We start from the raw sequence: 17019 nt of genomic DNA on the forward strand, positions 1-17019 counted from the left end.
CCTTTACCTTTTCCTTCAATGAACCTCTTACTACATGTTTTTACCATAAATTGTTGGTGAGGCTGAGAGACTGCGTGATAGTTATAATTTTAGCACAATTGTGAGAGGCCCAATAAATAGGCTCAATAAATTTATTGTTCTGATATAAGCCTCAGATTGAATCAAACTCATAACAGTATGGTTTTGTATATTTAAAGAAGAATCTTTTTGACTTTCAGTAAACAGAGACAGTTCTTATTAAGAATGGCTATGTAAGCATGATATGGGATTATTAATCTGCTTAACATTAACTCCATTGCAGCGGGGAACTCACCTGTTTCGTTCATGCTGATTCACTAGTGCCAATCATAGTGAATGATAAATAGTACACCAGCACAGTTACTGACTGGTAACAAAGTGAAAGCGTTATAAACTTATTTTTTGCCTGATTTCATTTAATGGAACAGTCAATGTGGTCAAAATATTAATACAGTAAAAATAGTGTGACTATTTTTCCCATTTGGTGATACAAACATAGTTGTATTTCTTTTATTTTTTCCATCAGTCTGTAGTGTTTGATGAATTGATCTCAATATGAGGATACGGCTTTGTATCTGGAGGTCTCTAAACCCACCTCTGATTTGACTGAGAATCCTACATCCTTGTATTCAGAACAAAGAGGGTCAGTCCTGTGTTTTTAAGCTGAATAAAAAGGCAACTGAGAAGTCTGATTAGTGACTAGTGTCCTTGTAGTAGTAGCTCTTGGTTCTCAAGCATACCAGGCAAAGCTCACCGATGTACGTCAACATGCTAGCACAATGGCTTCTGAGCAGCTTTCACCTGCCGCTATAAATTGAGCTGAAAAGCCTTTCTAGGGGTGTCCAGCCTGTGGCCCATGGGCCACATCTGGCCCAGGATGGCAGTGAATGTGGTCCAACACACAATTGTAAATGTACTTAAAACATTATGAGACTTTTTTCTGTGATTGCATGTTGGAATGTATTTAATGTGTGGCCAGACAACTCTTCTTCCAGTGTGGCCCAGAGATGCCAAAAGGTTGGACATCCCTTCTAGCCCCTTGTGCTAAGCCCTAGTCACAAGTCTAGATCTACCTTTCACTCAAAAAAGAAAATTTTCTTTTATTCTTACTCTAGACCACCAGGTTACCCTCTGAGTTTTTCTTGTAAGAAGACTGAGTTAGGTGAACTCTCTTTTCATTCCAGAAGTCCCAGGGACTCCTGTAAATGAGTCCCCAACCCTTTCTGAAGAGCTCTGCAAAGTGATGTCAGAGAGAGCTTCTAGACATGCCCCAATTGTGTGTGTGGGCGGGGGGGGGGAGAGCAGAAAATGAGAGTTTATAACCCAGTTTCCCTTGCTTTCTTTACATTTGCAAAAGTAAGAGGGTACTTTCCAGGGACTCTGCAATAAATAAGTAGATGTACTTGGAGTGGTACTCTGCTATAAAGAGAAGGAGCTGGCAGTCAAAATTTTTAAGCTTTACTGAGAACCCTGATACTAAAATTTTGAAATTATTTAAATTTAGTGGTTGATTGAAGTGCCCAGTCAGCAGTTATTTGCATGGAGATGATTAGATAGCAAACTGCAGGTCTGGGAAACACAAAGGCTTCCTGTCTTAGGCACCTGAGAAGAGGCTTGCAGCATGTTTTTTCTAATAAGCTATCAATTAAAGACAGTTTATGACAATGAAATTCAACAATATTGTTTTACTTATAGGCCTTCGAAGATATATATATTGAGCAGCGAAAAACCATTAAGACCATGTTAGAGTATGCTGACAAAGTTTTCACTTATATATTCATCCTGGAAATGCTTCTCAAGTGGGTTGCATACGGTTTTCAAATGTATTTTACTAATGCCTGGTGCTGGCTAGATTTTCTCATTGTGGATGTGAGTATTCACTTTCTTGTTTTGTTCTATTAGCATGTGATGGTGCATGTCGGTCCTCACAGGGGGTGCCTGGCGCGTACATAGCAGGCACTCCATAAACACTGCCTGCAGGGCCCCAAATATAAGTGACAATTTCCATCTTTCCAATGATAAAGAGCTCCAAAACTTTTTTTTGCCAATTTAAATGCACATACTTACAAAGGTAAAACAGTCAAATGCTGTGTTATTTTAATTATTGATTTGGTTTCGAATTAACATTTAAATTCCCATGTTATACAAATATGTTGAGGTAGAAAGGATGGATGAAGGGACGAGATCGATGCTCACCATGAACGCAGAAGAGGAGAGCACTGAAATTTCCAGGAAAGCACGATGTGTTTAATAGTGCATGGTAAAGGCAATATTCTGTTGATTTTAATAATTTCTTGACAACAAAAAGCATATTTTGATAAATAAAATTTACATATCACGTTAGCAAAAGAGAAAAACAGACATTTTCTTGGAGAAAATTATTTTTTGCAGTTTCAGGTGAAAAAAAAATAAACTTCTAATCCAGTATGAGCTTTTTAATCACCAAACAGAAGAAAAAAATATATAAGAGGCAATGAGTGTTGTTTGAATTTAAAAGCAAAAAAAAATCTTTGTTTTATTTTTTTCCAAATATGCCTGAAGCAAATCTACTATTAAATATATAAAGTTACACATAGAATTATATCATAAGTTTTCTGTCAATAAAATGACAGTAAATAATATTTTAAAGCCATGTGTTTGGACATTACAAACAATGGATAAATATACCAAGACTATACCATTTTTTATTTGTATAATGAGCTTATAGATTATACTTTTTTCTTTATTTTCTGTATGTGGTTATGATACATTGGTAAATTTATAATAAAATATCATATAATTAATATAGCAATGTAATAATAAAGGCATTAAGTCAATACTATCTGAATATAAAAAAATTCTTTTTTTTCCTTTTTTTATTGTGGTTCAATTACAATTGTGCCCATTTCCCCCCATTACTCTCCTCCACCACCCACCACCACCTCCCCCCTTCAATTCCCCCCACCTCTGTTGTCTTTGTCCATGTGTTCTTCTACATGTTCCTTGATGACCCTTCCCTTCTTTTCCACGTTACCCCCCTCTCCCCTCCCCTCTGGTTACTGTCAGTTTGTTCTTTATTTCCATTGAAGTCTAGTTGTCCTACAGCTTGTGTTCACATTACCTAATGTATCCTGATATTTACTTTCTTAGAGTTAAGAAAACTATTATGATAATATTTAACTAATCAGCACTTTGCCTTATATCAATATACTTATTGATAATCTATTTTCTTACTAAAGATACTAATTTGAGTGTCATTTTCTGGGCCTATGAGAGCTCACAGCTGACTGGTGAGGACATATGCGCACAGCTAGAAGAAGACGTCTGTATGAGAATGCCATTCACCTCACTGAGAGAGAAGGAAAGGCTTCCTGAGGGCAGTGCAGTGTGAACTAGAGTTTAAGGGAGGAGATATCAGCAGGTACAAAGGAGGGGAAGAACGCTAAAATGCTCAGACACTGATGCATGCCAACAGGGCATGCTCAAGACGCAGGTAACCCCAGAGGGTGAGCACAGTGCTGCAGAGTGAGGGAAAGCATCTGTAACTGGATGATAAGGTAAGAAAGGCAAGTTGGAGAAGAGTTTGAAGAACCTGAGATGCCATTCAAAGAGATTTAGAATGCTAATTTAGTATAAAAAAACATTGGAGATTTTCTATGGAAAGTGGCAAGAAAAGCTCACTCTGTTAAGGAAATTTGATGAAGGCATAAATGATAGATGGAATAAAAAAGGGATTATTTAGAGTCTAGAAGACCAATTAGGAACTTTATTTTTTAATTATCTGCAAAGACGAGACTAACAAAGCCTAAAAGTTTAGATTTTAGGAAAAATATATAAACCATTTAAATATGTTTTCATAACTCAATGTTTTCCAAATTTAGAGATTTTGCTAATTTGGATTACATGTGCAAAATTAGTTTGAATAAGTCAAATTTTGTTGTAAAAGTTTTCTGTTTTACTTATTTTTCTTAAAAATATATTTTTCAAATATCCATTAATGCCACACTTTTAAAACTATATGATACATCTATTTTTATTTATCTGCTTTTGAAATTCAGGTGTACTTTATGAAAATATATCTTTTCTTAGCTTGTACAGTTTTAATGAGTTTCCGATGTATTTTCAAAGGAAGTTAGGCATTTCTGTGCTCCCATAACAGTTATTTCTTTTTCAGCTAAGATTTTTAAACTTTTATCAACATTAGTCATTGGTGTAAATAATTAAAGAAAACATTGTTTTGGAAATTTCTGAATACTTATACTAAAATCTCAGCTTTTATGAAATAACATGAGCTAATTAATGATTTCATACCCTCACACCAAAATTTACTTAAAGGTAAAGCCACTGTTTAGAGGCCTAGCGTCTTTCTGAATGTTTTTATGTTCAGATTCAGCCGTGTTTTGCATAGTTATTTATGTACTTGCACCAAGTTTTAATTTTCCTTTCAGGTCTGGTAAATAACATGAGAAAGATAAATTTTGCAGATCTGTAGATGAAGATTGCATATCTGTGTCCTTATTTTTCTTTACATTTAATTTACAAAGATGTTCTGGTCAAGAATCTTGGAAAGAGAGCATGTATAGCTTCTTCTTTTTTTTGTAAGTTTATGATAGTGGTTCTAAAAGTGTGGCTCACAGACTTTTAGATTCACCTGGGAACTTTAAGAAATTATGGGGCCCCACCCCAAACCTACAGAATTTGATTGTTAGGGATTTGTCCTGCTTTCACAAGCCCCCGAGGTAATTGTGGTACTCACTAAAGTTTGAGAACTACTGGTTTATTGCATAGACCAAGGTTGAACTGTGTAAGCTTTTTTGTCTGTAAATAAGAAAGTTGTGTTGCTTTCTTTGTAGGTCTCATTGGTTAGCTTAACTGCAAATGCCTTGGGTTACTCGGAACTTGGTGCCATCAAATCTCTCAGAACACTAAGAGCTCTGAGGCCATTGAGAGCCTTATCCCGGTTTGAAGGAATGAGGGTAAGCTCAAATGCTTTAGAGTCTGTCGAAATTGCAATTAAGAACACACAGATATTTTGTACGTAGAAATGAAACACCTGTGGAGAATTTGTGTCTTCTATATTCATACTGGCATAACCAATCAGAAATATCTGTCAGACATCCATAAACTTGACAATGTTGGGGACACTCACAGAACGTAATACCTGAATGACTGTTCCTTACTAGCTTCTTCACTCTGTGGGAAATCTCTATCATGTTGTGTAGGTTTCTGATGCGATTCAAGATTAATTATGTTTATCCCATTTATAAATGTGCAGGAAATCCCACTCACTGTAATTTAAAACCACCAAATCACTTCTCACCATTGCTTCATTGCTCCATTGCTCCATATGACTGACATGTTTTGAGCCTTTTAAAGTCCAAATCTAGCTTTTTAGCTTTCAAACACAGTCTGAAATGGCTGAAAAGTAGGTCAGCTGTGGAAATGTAACACTCATGTAGAAAGGTGGTACAAAGAACAGAGAGGAGTTTGTGCTGTCATGTGTCATCCCTGAGGCACGAAACCTGAGACCACATACCCTCAGCACTGAGGAAATGATGATCTCGTGTCTTACTTAGTGGGTTTAGCTATTTAAAAAGAAACTTTTCAAAAATGGTGCTCTTCGTGATATTTGAAAAGAATTATTTAGGGTTTTCTATGAATGCTGAAAACACAACGGAAGTGAAAGATGTGGGTAGATGTATGTGTCTGTGTGTTTGTGTGCACATGGTTGCATGGAAAGGAACTGTCAGCCTTTAAATTTTTTTCATGTTATCAATTTAAAAGTTTTGGCAGTAGTAGTTTTTCTTGTACAAAAGGAAATCAAACTTTCAGTACTAGAATAATTTTCATATTTTCTATATTAAATTTGCATATATAAAAATCTAAATCCTTAGCGCTTCCATAGATTTGACTATCTTGGGAAACACATGTGTTATTTCTTTGTTATTCAGGTTTTAAAAAATATTATAACTGTATTAACCAATTATCTTCTCACATTTGCATAGTAGAGCATTTCTTGTGGTGAACTTAAAATTTAAGTGTCAAGGCTAAGTACCTCAGAATTATGAAAGAGTTGAAATTCTAGTAGTAACTTAACACTGTAATGAGTTCTTCAAAACTTATTTTCATTCAAAAATATATTAAATATTATCCTTCACTGGATAACCTGCAGGTGCCAAAATGCAGATGAATTGTGCCTTTTGTCAAAGACCCACTTGGTATTATTGCTGTAAGATACTGTTACTCATATATTTATATATGTGTGTATGTTTTTGTGTATTTTTTCCCCGTAAAAGATTTGTGGACAGCCAATGCATACATTTCTTATATTTTACACATCTTTTCACTGATTAAAGTTTATTTCTGATGTAGTTTAGGTGTGCTTGTACAGAACAAGATATTTAGCTCAGCATTTACTTGAGGAATAATTAAGAAATGTGCCTTAAAAGAATAATTAAGAAAAGTTCCTTAAAAATCATGGTTAAATGACAAAGCTGCAAATAACAAAGTCATCACGTGAAACCTTTGGACTTGAAATGCAGTATTTCTTGAAAATATAGCTACTCATAGTCAAATCAGTATTCTGATTATTGTAATTTTTCATTTTATAATTTGAGAATTTTCTTCTGAAAGGGATTCCACGAAGGAGGGTCTCTAAGGCCAAAAAAATTAAATAACTTGCTCAATGGTGCATAACTAATTTGTGATACAAACTAGATCTCCTGACTTCCAAACTCTTTCTCATCACATGTTCAGTCACCATGCTTCGCTGTCTTTGCTCCACAGTCTTTATATGTAGGGTGACCCTATACCACATTGCATGGGACAGTCCTGCCTTACACTTCCGTACTCAGAATGATTATCATTAGTGTTCACCCTGGAAATTTATCATAAAGTATTCTCTTTTACTCTGAAATTTTGGTTGGTAAATTTTATGGTTTGCATGATTTAAAAAAAATTGTAATAGTCACATGATGACATAACTTCTGGAGTCATGTCAATATTTGTGCTGCTAAATTGTTCTTTGCATTTATAATTAGTTTCATTCTTTGATAAAAATTGGATAGGCACATGGCCTTACCTCTTGACAAAGCATTCTACAATGTAAAATATATGTTATATTATTATGAAGTATAATTAAAAATTTTAGTTGGAGCTGTCAGAGACTAGTTTCTTTCCAATATTTAACTTTAAAAACAGATATGTTTTCTATCATTTGACTTTTGTTGTTTTTAAAAATAGGTGAAAATAAATAAATATTTTTTATGACTTTTCACCTGTTTTTCCTTCTCATGTTTATGCCAGGTTGTTGTCAATGCTCTTTTAGGAGCCATCCCATCCATCATGAATGTACTTCTGGTTTGTCTGATCTTTTGGCTAATATTCAGTATCATGGGAGTAAACCTCTTTGCTGGCAAGTTTTATCATTGTATTAACTACACCACTGGAGAAATGTTTGATGTCAGCGTGGTCAACAACTACAGCGAATGTAAAGCCCTCATAGAAAGCAATCAAACTGCTAGGTGGAAAAATGTGAAAGTAAACTTTGATAATGTAGGACTTGGATATCTTTCTCTGCTTCAAGTAGTAAGTAACCACTTAAGCATGCTCTCTGATGCATTATTTTTAAAAATCTAAAATTCCTTCCACTTGTAAATGCATACTTCTTCAGCCCATCTGCCTAGATTCTTCCTCAAAAATTACTGAAGTAGTTTTTCTTCACCTTGTTGAAAGTGGAAAGCTCCACAAAGTTTACAATCTCCCAGGCTATGCCTTAGATCCCAGTACCAGTCCTTTGCTACTGCGATTTCTGTGTGGGTTCCTATTGTTTTTCCCCATCCCTGCTCTGAGCAAAGTAAAGGCACAGTCACTAGGGTGGGGTTGGAAAAGTGTGTGTGAGAAGTGGTAGATTTCTGTACTCTTTCTCAGGTACCCTAGAATATAGATACCCTCATCAAGTCTCCACCCACCCAAACTTCACCACCACCCTTGCCAAAACTCCCCACTTTTATTTGTTTTCTGTATTTTTTATTGTTTCTGCTATTACAGTTATCTCCACTTTTTCCCTCACTGCCCAAAACTCCACACCTTTACGTCTCTCACACAGACTGCTACCTAATTCCCATCTTCCTGCATGCTAACTGAACACTCTCAGAGAGGAAGACTGCTCTCTTGCAAATGAAAACCTTCCTTCCAGGTTTATTATGTTGCTATTAATTCAACTTCTCAATTGACCACCCTAAGTTATGTCCACATGCTTCCTGAGATGATCCACCCACACAACAACCAACACTATATGAATATTGGAAGGAAAGATCCTGTGGCACTAAGGAACTGAAAAAAATGTACAAGACTTTTGTTTTCAGGATTACTAGATCTACACGCAAAAAAGCAAATACTTAAAAGAGTAAATTGCAGGTGAATGTAATGCTTTTCAGATACAAAACTGCTTCTTATATAATAATGCCTCAAAATCATATACTCAACAATACTGAGAAGATTTTCAGGAAAAAAACATTATGATTAATTATTAATGATAATACCTTTTAGGACAGAATACATAGGGAAAAAAACATTAAGATCAAACATTGTACCACATATTTCAATTTGTTTGATGTTAATGCTACCTACATGATATTATTTTATCAAATTTCATATTATATTCTTATATGTACATTAGATACAATGATTAATAATTGCTTTTATGATAGCTATTGCTACAACCTATTTAATTACAGGTGTTAAAGATGTATATAAGATGTTAGAGAAGAACATAAAGTTGAAATAGTTTCAAAGCATATATTATAAAACTTTGCCCAAAGAGTTTGGATATCAATCCCAGTTTATTGTATAGAACAGTTTTAAATTAATCTCAGTCTATTAATCTGATACTTAATTCCTTTTCTAAAATTATAATTTGTGGGGTAAAAAAATTAAAAGATGTGACTTTTTTACAGGCCACATTTAAGGGATGGATGGATATCATGTATGCAGCTGTTGATTCACGAAATGTAAGTCTACTTTAGAAGGAGAATTGCCTAATTTGATCCAGGGATTATTTCCACAGTGTTGTATTTTAGTAATATTGTCCGTAAAATAAAACTGTGGGTCAATTTATAGAACACATGTATATTACAAAAATAAAATATTCAACCTTACGTTATTTCTTTCAGAATTTGTTTTGAATGTTTATCTTTGCTCAATGTGAGTCGTTTAACTAGATATTTCCTAGTATTTGGCATGACACCTGGCACTTAAAAATTTGTTGACTGAATTTGAAATGAGACATTTTATTTTTGGCTCTGATAGTTACAGTCCTTTGCGCATTAGAAGCCCTTATAGACACTTTCTTCCCCTGTCCGGGTTTCCTTCAGTTTTTGATCTTCCTTGTAATAAAAAGGACCTGTTAACAGTGGAAAAAACAAACAGAATACAAGACAAACAAAACCTTTAATAGTATTTCTTTCAGGGAAGTGAGATTTTTGTGGTAGAAGAATGGAGATTTCACAGTCTACCTTATACACTTCAGAACTTGTAAAATTTTTTGTGCCATTTCCATTAATTTCTTACTATATGACAATGAGGCAGGAAGAAGATTGGTTTATGATATATCACCAAAGCATATTAATTAAGCTTAAAATGTTATTTACCTAACATCAAAAGCCAGGTTTAACTCAAAAGAATTCCTGAGAGGTTTATTTGTTTTGTTTTGTTTTGTTTTTTTAATCTTAGTAAAGAGAGACCATGCAAGAGCTAAAATCCCTGCATTGTATCTCTGTATAAGTGCTATCAGGAATCCCATTTAAAGGCTTTCTGAATAATAATAAAAATGCATTGTTAATTACCACTCATTATGCTAAGGATTTTCTTACATTATCTCATTTAATCCTGAGTAATAACCTTATCATGTAGTTGATATTTAGCTCAGTTTTACCATGGAAGCAAGGAGGCCTAATGGATTAAGTGGTGGAATATGTTTTTGAACTTTGACCACAATGGGCTCACAATCACTTTCTAAAGTAGTTTTCTACCTATTTGATTACTTCACTTAAAGTTCTCACTATATTTTTTATTAATAACTTACATGACATGCAACTTTTAGTTTTTACCTTAATAACTTAGGATACGCTGTCTGCTGCCTAACTCCTTGGCATTCAAACACTTTAGAAAAGATGGGATCTAATTGCCCACTAAAATCATGAAAAGTTGCTCACTCTTACCCTTATAAATCCACAGAGAAATGCAAATTTAAACCAAAATGAGATACCACCTACACAATTGGCAGTATTAAAATGTTTGACAATACCAAGTACTACCAAGGAAAAACTGCACTAAAACCTTACACTTTGCTAATGATGAAAAAGTAGATAAATATTCATTTAAAAGTTAGGAATTATCACATTATTCAATAAAGTTTAAGATATTCTTTAACCCTGCAATTCTATTTTTAGCTATATCCTATAGATACTTGTGCCGATGCTTAGAAGAACCTGTGTACAAGAATAAACATAATTTTTTTGCATTACAAAGAACTGTAAACAGACTATTATGCTAGGAGAAATAAGCTTGTCTGTGAAAGACAAATACCATATGAACTCACTTATAACTGGAATCTAGTGAATAAAATAAACTAACAGGAAAAATAGAACCAGAGACATGGGAACATGGAACAGACTGCCAGCTGTAGGAGGGGAGGAGAGTGAGGAGTGATGGTGGAAGTAGTCAAAGAACATGTTTAAGTGACCCATGGACAAAGACAACGGAGAGGGGTGGGGCTGTGGGAGAGGAGGGTAGGCTGGGTGGAGGGGGAAAGAGAAAAAAATGGGATAAATGTAATAGAATAAACAACAAAAAAAGAAAAAACAACTCAAGAGCAGTAGAACTGGACAAATAATTGAATATTATTCAGGGGTAAAATTACATATAAATATAATATACATAGCAATGTGGATGAAAAAATATAACAGAGCTATAAAAATATGTCTACTAAGCAAAATGTACACACAATTAACTTTATTGTTCAAAAATATGTACTTAGGAGACACACAATTCAGGGAAAAATTTCAAGCTGCTCTTGTCTCTCAAATAAAGGTGACAAATATTTACCATTTCTGGACACTCCTCCAGCTTTTTTCCTAAAGAAAGTCTTATACCACATTCTCTTTGGCTGATGAAAGAATTAGATCATGAAAGTCATCCTTAGTGAGAGCATCATCAGTTGCCAGCATCTCGTCTGATTTTGAGAACTGCAGGACTGCGTGATGAGTGAGCTCAAGATGAGCTCTACTGACAGCAGGGTCATCTGAGTCCAAAGACTCCTGAGCAAACATTGCTGATGAACACCCTGAGGGTGACACCCTCTGGGCTGTGTAGTAAGAGAAGGTGCCTGCTTCCTCTGATTCTTGATCCAAAGTGACCCTGACAACTGGAATCTGAGATCCTGAGTGACCAAAGGAAGTGAAGTTAGAACAGAGAACAGCTTCATAGAAATAATGCTGGTTTCCATACATTCCAATGGAATAAGATTCATTTTTTTTTCCTTAAAAACTTGCTTTGAGTCTAGGAACACAGACCAAAAAGTCACTTTTACCCATATACTCTATACGAGTGCTGTCTGATAAAACTTTCTGTGATAATGAAAAAAAAAAAAGAATATGCACTTAGATGTTAACTCTTAAGAAAAAGCAAGAATATAATTACAATAAAGGTCAAGATAATGATACCTCTAGCAGAGATGGTAGAAATTTTTTTTGGGAAGGGTACACCAAGAGTTTCTTAGGTCCTGACAATGTCCTGGGTTGTGAAATTCACTTAATAACAATTCATTACATTTTACACTTATATACTATGCACTTTTGTGTATATATTATATTTAATTTAAAAGATCGCTTAAATTACTTTCTACTACACATGCACATAAATGAAAGTTTCATCAAAGAATAGGCCTTTTATAATATTTCTGATATTTCTTATTTTACTCTATTTCATTAGAAAAAATATCATGTTAGTCATTACCTCTTAAAGTGATTTCATGACACAATAGGTTATTACCTGCATCCATTTTCTCCTGTGACTGGTAAACTAAGTTGGTTAGAACAAGTATCTTGTGAGACCTTATAGCCAAGGCACAAACCAACTATCATACCTTTTTTGGATCAAAATTGTCCTGGGCAAAAAAAGTATCATACAGAACCAATGCTTAAGTCCTACTTAGTAGGATGAATGAATAGACTAATATTCAAAATGAAAAGATTCTACTGATGTACCTATACCCACACATACATATCAAAAGAAATGTGTAATAGAAATCAAATGTCCATACTTAAATATTTTATTAGTATTGGCAAGGCACTGTGTTAAGTACTTTATATATATTGCTATTATATTTAAACTTCCAACTACCATATGAGGTTTAGATTTTATTAATTCTATTTTACAGATAAGGAAACTGAGTCAGAGAGGGTAAATTTTAAAGGTTTTAACATAACATCTCTCCTTTTGGAGGAGAAGATCCTTACTTTGCATACCCTATTGGTGTCTTTGTTTATAAAGTTGCAGTCATAATCTAGGCCAGTGATTTTCAACTGATGTACCATAAGAATTTTTAAAACATGTAATACCTGACTATTTAGGTCAGGGGCACTGACATCTTTTCCCTTAGATTGTCAAATTTTTAAAAAATGACAACCAACACAATAATAACCATTCAGGGTGAATGAATCAAAATTGTACTTTTTTAATCAGATCAACATAAAATATATTTTGTGTGTGTGCTGCAGAATTTTAATAATTAGTCGATGTGTTCCATATGATGAAAAAGGTTGAAAATCACTGATTTAGGCATTTATTGAGTAAAATTAATTTAATTGCCAATGATTGAGACATGCTTTAAGAATTGAAACTTCACTGTTTTCTTTTTTATGAAACAAGTATTAGGTCTAATAGCTATCATTCTTTATATTTTGTAGGTAGAATTACAACCCAAGTATGAAGACAATCTGTACATGTATCTTTATTTTGTCATCTTTATTATTTTTGGTTCATTCTTTACTCTAAATCTTTTCATTGGTGTCATCATAGATAACTTCAACCAACAAAAAAAGAAGATAAGTATACTAAAACTTTATCTTTGCTCTAATATTTGAACTAAACATGTCATAGTTTATTTTTGTGCTCCCAAATGTCACCAAAATGGAAAATATATATATGAAATTCATAAACTATTTTGAGAGACTTAATTAGCTATAAGTTTTAAGTGATTGATAAGATAGCATATATTAATATTTCCAGTATAAAAATCTGACTGACTAATATGGCATAATTTATGTATTGAATCTCCAAGTACATATATTAGTTAGCAACATTAATATAGAATGTGGGGCCAATTTTCACACAATTACTAAGATGGATTATATAGCTAGCAAATAACATGATTTTAACAAGTTTTATTTTTATTTCTTTACTTTGGAGGTCAAGACATCTTTATGACAGAAGAACAGAAGAAGTACTATAATGCAATGAAAAAACTGGGTTCAAAGAAACCACAAAAACCCATACCTCGACCTGCTGTAAGAATAACACTTTCATCACCAGTGAAAGCTGTGTTATCTATCATTTTCACAGCTCAGATTGTTAAATACTAGTTTTTTTGAATTTGTGAAACAAACTTTATCTTAGCAATGTGACTAGCTGTGCCAAATAACCTAAGTATATGTTTTTATATATGCAATATGTATAAATATATATTTTATATACAGACATCCTTTATATAGGTGCAGAGAGGCATACTTTATATGTTTGTATATAAAATATGTATAAATAAAAACATCAGACTTATATACCAATAGTATTATATAGGCTGCATGTCATAGGGGAGCTTCTAATGATGTAAGGAGAAAACATCCATATATGAGAGGGGACTAAAAAAAAAAACCAGAATTTATTTACAAAAAAATGTATATTTATTCTTACATTTTAAAACTTCAGTTGCCTTCCAACTACTCTCCATTTGATGCAATATGAGACTTTTTTCCCACTGCTCAAAAAGAATTTTGAACTCGTCAATTTTGATGCCTCTTAGTGCTGTTTTATGGTTTCACATCTTCCACATTGGCAAAAAGTTTCCCTTTGAGGACGTTTATCATCTGGGGAAACAAAAAAAAAGTCACTCAGGGTGAGATCAGGTGAAAAGGGAGAGTGGTGCATGGGGTTATGCCATTTTTTTGGTTAAAAACTGCTGAATACTCAGTGTGGTGTAGGCAGGTAAGCTCATGAACCACCCAGTGTGAAATGGCCAAATGCATTGAATGAGTCTTCAAAAAAAATTCACTGAAGTCAAACACAGCCTCTCACAACAATGCCAACTGGTACAATGATACAGATGGGTTCCCAGAACACTTGCCTAGAAGGGGAAACCTGTACTACAAGGGGCCTGCCCTTCAGAAGATAATTCAAGTTTTTATGGAAGGTCCCCCTCTTGTATAGTGTTGAAATATTGTATATGCTCAGAATGTAGTGGGGGCTGATTGGAATAATTGTCACCTCTCGGATATGCCCCATTTTCTGTACTACTCTGCAATCTGAATGGAATCATCAGTGAAACAAGTCACAGGTTTGTTTGTTTTTTTCTGGTTTAAAAAAAAACAAACAACTCATACCTTCCCCTAGCATTTGCTCCTATATCAGATAACATGATACTTTTTATGACTTGTTATAGCTTTTCCAATTATGCATTTGTCATGCACTGCTGGTTCTGGGTAGTTGCTACAGGGAATTGTTGCCAAAACAAGTCCCTAATTTCTTCATCAGTCCTGAAGGAATACCTCAGTTATTAAGTCTCAGAACTCCTCCCCAAAGGTATACATAATGTAAAACAATACAGTGATATCCAGCAATCAAGATCCTATTAATCAATTAGTGACAATATGAAACTGGCTGTGCCCCTGTTCAGTTTATAAGTTAGCCTACATCTCAAAAATAGTAGATAGCTATATTGGATAAAACATAAGGAATGTACAGTTTGAGCCTAGTCTTTGAGAAATAATCTAATTTGAATGGATGGGAAGAAAAGCAGAGTACATTACCTATATGAGAATATGTATACTACAAAGCCATGAAAATAAATATTTTAGCTGAGAATAGTGACATTTTCATTAGTGAGTAGTAAACACAAGTAGGTAACATAGTGATTACCTTCATTCATTTTCTGGATTAAATGAATGAAGGTAACCACTATGAGTCTGAAGAAATTGATCTTAATTAAGCAATACAAATGCAATATAGTTAAAAGAGCACCATGGTAATGTGACCAAAAAGAGATTTTAGAGACTGGTATGAGAAGATGTTAAAGACAAGGTAACAGTGGCCATAGACAAGAAGATGTGTCCATAACATGGGGTCATGCCAAATAGGACAGGAACAAGGGAGATATGTGAGGCTATAAGAAGACTCAAGGGGATAAGTCAGCTATAAAGTATATGTAAAGAAGGAGGATGTGTAGATAATGAAGAATATAAAACAGCTGGTGTTTTGTGAAATTATTGGTTCCAATAATGTAAAGTAATATCTTGCAAATGTATTTGGAAATACAAATTTAGGTTCTATGTGATGTCAGACTGAGATAAGGATTTTTAAAGTTGTCAGACAGAATTCAGCTGAGCTCTGAAGAATAGATTCATTTTTGAAAGACAATTAAAATAGACCCCAAAAAAAGCGCTGAGCATGAACCCTTGGGCACTTCACTATTCTAGGAAGAGGTAAATCAATGAAGGAGATTGATTAATAAGGCAATGTATATAGCGAGAGATAAGATTGAGGAAATTTCAAAAACAGAGGCTGTTTAATTGCATCAAATGACATGCAGGTTTGCCTGGATAGGGGCAGAGATGCGTGTGAAAAGATAAGTGCGTTTAGCTTTAATATTATTGGTGATAATTTGGAAAATTTGGAAATGATGTGGTAAAATTCATCTTATTTGGTCATTCATTCAGTCTGTACTAAACACTGACTGGTGTGGCTCAATCAGTGGGGCATCATCCTGCAAAATAGAGGGTCACCAGTTCGATTCCTGGTTGGGGCACATACCTGGGTTGTAGTCCAGGTCCCTATTTTGGGACATGTGAGAGGCAACCAATTGATGATTCTCATTGATGATTCTCTCACACATTAATGTTTCTCTCCTTCTTTTTCTCCCTCCCTTCCCTTTTCTCTAAAAATAAATTAACAAAATCTTTTTTTAAGAATGTACTATATTAAGCATTTGGAATTTAATACCGAACAACATATAGTCTATTTGGTGTATCAAACAGTAATCGAATAGTCACACCATTAGAAATATCCAAGAAAGAATATACTTGGCTGTGAGCTGATAAGGGGGAGGGAGCTGACTAGTAGGGAAGTTAGAGAAAGATTCACTGAAGTGACGCATGAGCTGAGGATGGGAGAAAAATAAGAAGGTGTCAATAAGCAAACTGGAAATAGAAAGGCCCTTTAGAAAGGAGAATGCAACTGTGAAGGCCCTAAGTAGGAAGGCCAGTGAGGCTGGAGTGCCGAGAGCAAGGGTTCATTTGAGACATGTTGGGAACGACAAGGGTAGAGTGAACCAGACTTTTCTGGACATGGCTTCACAGGCCATGTTCAAGAGTTGTTTTTGTCCTTAGAGCAGTGTAAAACCATTGAAGGAGGCCTGATCAGTTTGAGTTTGTGAAAATAACTCAACCAGCGTTGACAGAGGCAGTGGTTTTGCATTGTAGACTGGTTTTGGAGCTATCTCAAAGGTAATAGGTAGCCCAAACCAGAGTGGTAGGGAGATGAATAAAAGTAGATGGATTTGTGAGCTATCACATGAATGAAATGAAAAGGCTTTTCTACACAATGAAGAAGAGAGGTGAAGAAGGGAGCAAGAAATGTGACTTATGAGTTTCTGCTTTACATAATTTAATGAATAGTAGCATCATGCAGGATATGAAGTAGAGACCCTTAGTTGAGAGAAAATTGGAAACGCTAGGTTACAGAATTTGACAA

The 17019-nt window shown here is 34.4% G+C and overlaps 1 protein-coding gene across 1 annotated transcript in view; it reads left to right on the forward strand.

Moving 5' to 3' along the window:
• The window catches only part of SCN2A (sodium voltage-gated channel alpha subunit 2), a 140943-nt gene that overhangs the window by 116465 nt on the left and 7459 nt on the right, over positions 1-17019 (forward strand). Inside the window, exons 20-25 of the mRNA XM_054562599.1 lie at positions 1714-1887; positions 4851-4973; positions 7303-7584; positions 8955-9008; positions 12966-13103; positions 13461-13565. Coding sequence (XP_054418574.1) covers positions 1714-1887; positions 4851-4973; positions 7303-7584; positions 8955-9008; positions 12966-13103; positions 13461-13565 — 876 coding nt within the window. The remainder of the gene's footprint in view (positions 1-1713; positions 1888-4850; positions 4974-7302; positions 7585-8954; positions 9009-12965; positions 13104-13460; positions 13566-17019) is intronic.

This window comes from Pteronotus mesoamericanus, unplaced genomic scaffold, assembly GCF_021234165.1.
Source record: "Pteronotus mesoamericanus isolate MK-2021 breed Mesoamerican mustached bat unplaced genomic scaffold, CSHL_Meso_final scaffold_651, whole genome shotgun sequence".
Classification (NCBI taxonomy): domain Eukaryota; kingdom Metazoa; phylum Chordata; class Mammalia; order Chiroptera; family Mormoopidae; genus Pteronotus; species Pteronotus mesoamericanus.